The sequence below is a fragment of the Ranitomeya variabilis genome, chromosome 3 (genome assembly GCF_051348905.1).
Source record: "Ranitomeya variabilis isolate aRanVar5 chromosome 3, aRanVar5.hap1, whole genome shotgun sequence".
Taxonomy (NCBI): Eukaryota; Metazoa; Chordata; class Amphibia; order Anura; family Dendrobatidae; genus Ranitomeya; species Ranitomeya variabilis.
This window is the reverse complement of record NC_135234.1, coordinates 511,212,870-511,218,369: the sequence shown is the minus strand read 5'-3', so window position 1 is coordinate 511,218,369 and position 5,500 is coordinate 511,212,870. Positions and strand designations below refer to the sequence as shown.

Below are 5,500 nucleotides of genomic sequence, written 5' to 3'. Positions count from 1 at the left end.
TTGTAACCAGGGTAAACATCGGGTTACTAAGCGCAGGGCCGTGGTTAGTAACCCGATGTTTACCCTGGTTACCATTGTAAATCTAAAAAAAAAACAAATACTACATACTCACCTTCTGATGTCTGTCACGTCCCCCGGTGTCTGCTTCCCGCACTGACTGTGAGCGCCGGCCGTAAAGTAAAAGCAGAGCACAGCGGTGACGTCACCGCTGTGCTGTGCTTTACGGCCGGCACTGACACTTCTACTTTAGTAATTTAACTAAGGATGTTGTGGACTGATCAGCTAAAGCACCTTGTACACGGACAATTGTCCTGTGCAGTACATTTGCTTTAGTCGTTTGTTTCTTTGAATGACTTTAATACCGTATGTCACAACGTATTCTTGTCATTAAAGGGAACCTGTCACCACGTTTTTGGAAGATGGGATAAAAATAGCGTTAAATAGGGGCAGAGGTGGGCATTACATTAGTGTGTGTGTTATGCGTTTATTACCCACCTAAGTTGCCGAAATAACTTTGCAAAGTCTCCGTTTTCGCCTGTCAATCAGGCTGGTCAGGTCACATGGGCGTGGTGTCTTCCCCCAGATTTTGCGTAGTTTTCCGTTGGTGGCGTAGTGGTGTGCGCATGCCCAAAGTCCGGAATCCTCTTCCAGGGGATTTAAAATAGCGCGGTGTTCGTTATTGCATTGGTGATCGGTGGGCGCGGCCATCTTCCTTTGGCCGCGCGTGCGCAGAAGCGGCGCTCTGCTGGCCGCGGCTTCAGGAAAATGGCCGCGGGATGCCGCGCGTGCGCAGATGGATATCGCGGCGGCCATTTTCCTGAAGCCGCGGCCAGCAGAGCGCCGCTTCTGCGCACGCGCGGCCAAAGGAAGATGGCCGCGCCCACCGATCACCAATGCAATAACGAACACCGCGCTATTTTAAATCCCCTGGAAGAGGATTCCGGACTTTGGGCATGCGCACACCACTACGCCACCAACGGAAAACTACGCCAAATCTGGGGGAAGACACCACGCCCATGTGACCTGACCAGCCTGATTGACAGGCGAAAACGGAGACTTTGCAAAGTTATTTCGGCAACTTAGGTGGGTAATAAACGCATAACACACACACTAATGTAACGCCCACCTCTGCCCCTATTTAACGCTATTTTTATCCCATCTTCCAAAAACGTGGTGACAGGTTCCCTTTAAGGGAGACAAACTGCTTCAAAAAATATGAATCGTGCCACTGGGCGTGGCTTATTAGTAAATTCCGGCCGCCGCGACTTAGAGGACCTGTTGTTAAAAATTTGAATCCCACCCCTGAGTATATATCTGTGCTGCAGACTGGTACACCCGGTCACGGCAGGACGGGCAGCGTCACTTCCATCTCTGCGATGTGACGAGCAGCCTGTAATCCGTGGTCGGAGGACACGGGCCCCACCCCGGGGCGGGTTGCCAGGAAGTGGCCCCTCTACGAGCACCTCGGCTGTCGGCAGGCGCGGACCGTCCGGCAGCACTATGGAGTGACGGGATGGGGCGGCGGGCACGGAGCCTGTGGCTGTTGCTGCTGCTGTACGCGGCGCTCATGCTCCTCTTCCTCTCGGTAATGTTACGTGAAGGCTGGCGGACTGACAGGAAAGGCTTGGCGGATCAGGACTACGAAGCGCGATGGAACCGGTCCCCTACTCGGCGGCTGTGCCCCAGCCTGGAGCAGGCTCTGTGGGAGGATGAGGAGGAGGACACGGTGTCCCCGCTGCCCCGCACACACGTGTACCTGCACGCCACCTGGCGGAGCGGCTCGTCCTTTTTGGGGGAGCTCTTCAACCAGCACCCCGGCGTGTTCTACCTGTACGAGCCGGCATGGCACATGTGGCAGTCTCTGTACCCCGGGGACGCGGAGAGCCTGCAGGGGGCGCTGCGGGACCTGCTGGGCTCCCTGTTCCGCTGTGACTTCTCCGCGCTGCGGCTGTACACCGGAGACAACCTCACCTCCGCGGGGCTGTTCGGCTGGAAGAGCAACAAGGTGATCTGCAGCGCCCCCTTCTGTTTAGCCTCTGCGGGGGACTCCAGCTCCACTGCTGGGGGGCGCAGGGACCGAGTGGGACTAGTGGAGCCTAAAGACTGCGAGCAGCACTGCCCGAGCCGGCCGCTGCGGGACCTGGAGGCGGAGTGCCGGCGCTACCCCGTGGTCGTGATTAAAGACGTGCGGCTCCTAGATCTGTCCTCCCTGCGGCCCCTGCTGCGGGATCCCGGCCTCAACCTGCGGGTGGTCCAGCTGTTCCGGGACCCCCGAGCCGTGCACAACTCCCGGCTCCGCTCCAAGCGCTCCCTCCTGCGGGAGAGCCTGCAGGTACTGCGCAGCCGCCTGCGCGGAGCCGACCCGGCCGGCAGAGCTCTGCAGCAGCAGCTCCTGCACCAGGGAGGGGCCAACTACCTGCTAAGCGGGTCCCTGGAGGTCATCTGCCAGGCCTGGCTGCGGGACCTGCTCCTGGTGCGGGGCCCCAGCCCATCCTGGCTCCGCCACCGCTACCTGAAGATCCGCTACGAGGACCTGGTGCTGTCGCCAAAGAAGGAGCTGCGCCGCCTGCTGCGCTTCACCGGACTGTCCGCGCTTCCGGAGCTGGAGGACTTCATGCTGAACATGACCCGCGGAGCCAGCTACTCCTCAGACAAACCCTTCCTGGTGTCTGCCCGCAATGCCAGGGAGGCAGTGAGCGCCTGGAGGGAGAGGCTGAGCAGGGAGCAGGTCCGCAGGGTGGAGGAGGCCTGTGGGGACGCCATGCAGGTGCTCTCCTACCAGCTGCAGGGTGGCTGAGACGCAGCACCGACCACAAATCCGACTGCAACCGAGACAGTTCATTGTTATCAGCCACTGACGCCAGTGTTCTTTATCGTACCCCTCCCCCACGATGGGTACCACTGTATCTGCAGTGCTGAGAGCCCCCCCCCCCCCCCGACTCCAGTGTTCTTTATCGTACCCCTCCCCCACGATGGGTACCACTGTAACCGCAGTGCTGAGATCCCCCTGACTCCAGTGTTCATTGTACCCCTCCCCCCACAACGGGTACCACTGTATCCGCAGTGCTGAGATCCCCCCGACTCCAGTGTCATTGTACCCCCTCCCCCCACGATGGGTACCACTGTATCTGCAGTGCTGAGATCCCCCCGACTCCAGTGTCATTGTACCCCCTCCCCCCACGATGGGTACCACTGTATCCGCAGTGCTGAGAGCCCCCCGACTCCAGTGTCATTGTACCCCCTCCCCCCACGATGGGTACCACTGTATCCGCAGTGCTGAGAGCCCCCCGACTGCAGTGTCATTGTACCCCCTCCCCCCACAGTGGGTACCACTGTATCCGCAGTGCTGAGAGCTCCCCCCCCCCCCCGACTCCAGTGTTCTTTATTGTACCCCTCCCCCCACGATGGGTACCACTGTATCCGCAGTGCTGAGATCCCCCTGACTCCAGTGTTCATTGTACCCCCTCCCCCCACAGTGGGGTACCACTGTATCTGCTGTGCTGAGAGCCCCCTGACTCCAGTCCATATCTAGGTGTGAAGATGAGCAGTTCTTCCACAACCTGTGGACTATTATGCTATAGGTATAATGGCGGGTGGGATGGGGGGCCGGCGTTTCCTTAGATAAGTGTTTGACAATCAGAATGTAGGAAGTTTACATTATTTGTATATGGGGTCGGTGAGGCTGGTGGTTAGCTACGTTGCCCTGGTGGCACAGATACTGAGAGGTGAGATATGCCAGGGGCTCATGTACAAATATACCGTTGTTTTACTGTTATTTCATGTATTTTTATGAGTGTTATTTATAGAGATGAGGCTGATACTTTTTAATACATCAAAGAAGCTCTATTTATCCCAGTGTATGGCCCTACTTCCACATGGTGAGAAGAAAGCCTGGTGCGATGGTGGGTCTGGGGCCCAGGAGCTGGTGAAAAGGTCGCTCCCTACCTGGTTGAGGTCCATTGTGGGAGAGCGACTGGAGCATGGCCCTCTAGTAAGGGCCGAAGCTTTGCCCCCTGTGTAGTTGATGAATTTACACTATGTTGTCGGTTTGTTGGGGGGCTATTTACCTGCCAATATGGGGTTAATCTGTAGGTCATTAGTATGGAAGGTGTGTGACCACTGTAAGGAAAGTGCAGCACCCAGTAGAAAGTGATCAGTATTCCTCCTGGGGCCGTAGGCTTTCAGTCACACAGGCATGGAAGGCCGGCTACAGTCACTGCTCACTACACTGTGAGCGGCAGCAGTGTCACTGACATCCAGCTCAGCAGGTCATCAGTGCAGAGACTGCTGTCAGTCGGGGTGTGCTTCCTGCTCTCAGTGCGATGGGTGGCGATTGTAGCCGTGCCGACACTCCTGCGTGGCTGGCGGCTCCCAAGATAAAGTAAGTTACTTTTCTCCCTGTAACCGCGCTTTCAGTACTTAATACAGACGGCTGTCTCTTTCTTCCATCCTCCCCTACTTTTAATCTACATTTATTAGTTTAGCAAAAAGTAGGGCCCAAATAGGAGGGCGGCTACAGGTTCAGAGTCCACAGGGATTGTTAGTGGTATTTAACCCTTTAAGGACCATAATGTTATTCAGTTGCATTGGGGGCGGTTTAAATTTATGGGAAAAATATGTGCCTTGGACCTTAAAGGGGGCTGTCCATGCCTTGGGTATTGATGCCTTATCCTTAGCTTATCAGGCGCTGAGCTGCAGTAGCACAGCAGTATGATAGCGCCGTTTGCCAGGACAAGACAGAATGTTTGCGCCTTCCTTCTAACCCGTGAGCCATGACCACTGCCCAAGTCCCGTCCTCCAGCGCAGTATTGAACCCATTTACTCCCAAGAACACGAGTTGTATTTTAAGAAAATACTGATGTAATTTTAGTTTCTTCTTTGATTCTCTAATTATTTCTGCTTTAAAGTAAAGGTTTATTACAACGTTAGTGATTTGTTTGTTTTTACAGGAGACACTATTTTCACATTTGGGACTGTTTCCCCAGGAAGTCTCTCTCTTTCTTCCTGCATAATTAGAAGTGAACAAAGACACAGGGACCGGTGGGGGGGCGAAGTTTAACTCTTACCGTCTGTCACCGCTGATTCAGGTCGCAGGAGTTTTAAATTAGTTTGTCATCATCTTCTGTGCTCTGCATAGGCAGTCACTTGTATAACAAAGCTCGGTTTATCATACTGAGAGCTCTGTTATTTCAGTCGCTGCCAATGACAAACTCATTTTGACTGCTGCGCTCTGCATAGGAAGCTCTGGCACCGACCGAGATGTCAAAGCACCGACTGTCTGTTTTACTTACCTAGATCACAGGCTGCCAAGCCAGAATTCAGCAACTTTCTGCCATCCCAAAAAGAAGCATCAGTATGGCAGAAGGCGTAATTTCCTAATGCAAGTGACCCTGCTTCTCCCCCAGGGCGTATAGGGAGTGTGGGTGGGGGAGTTACTTTATCACTTATGGGAAGGCCAATACTATTAAAGTCATGTTGTTGGGGGTAGTAGTTTTTGAAG

General features: G+C 54.9%; 1 protein-coding gene across 1 annotated transcript; it reads left to right on the top strand.

The window, feature by feature from the left end:
- The first annotated feature begins 1,263 nt into the window (after positions 1-1,263).
- On the top strand, positions 1,264-4,928 carry CHST7 (carbohydrate sulfotransferase 7). The gene has a single exon (XM_077296895.1). It carries the CDS (start codon positions 1,514-1,516, stop codon positions 2,795-2,797), a length of 1,284 nt encoding a protein of 427 aa, XP_077153010.1. The 5' UTR covers positions 1,264-1,513; the 3' UTR covers positions 2,798-4,928.
- Positions 4,929-5,500: the final 572 nt, after the last annotated feature.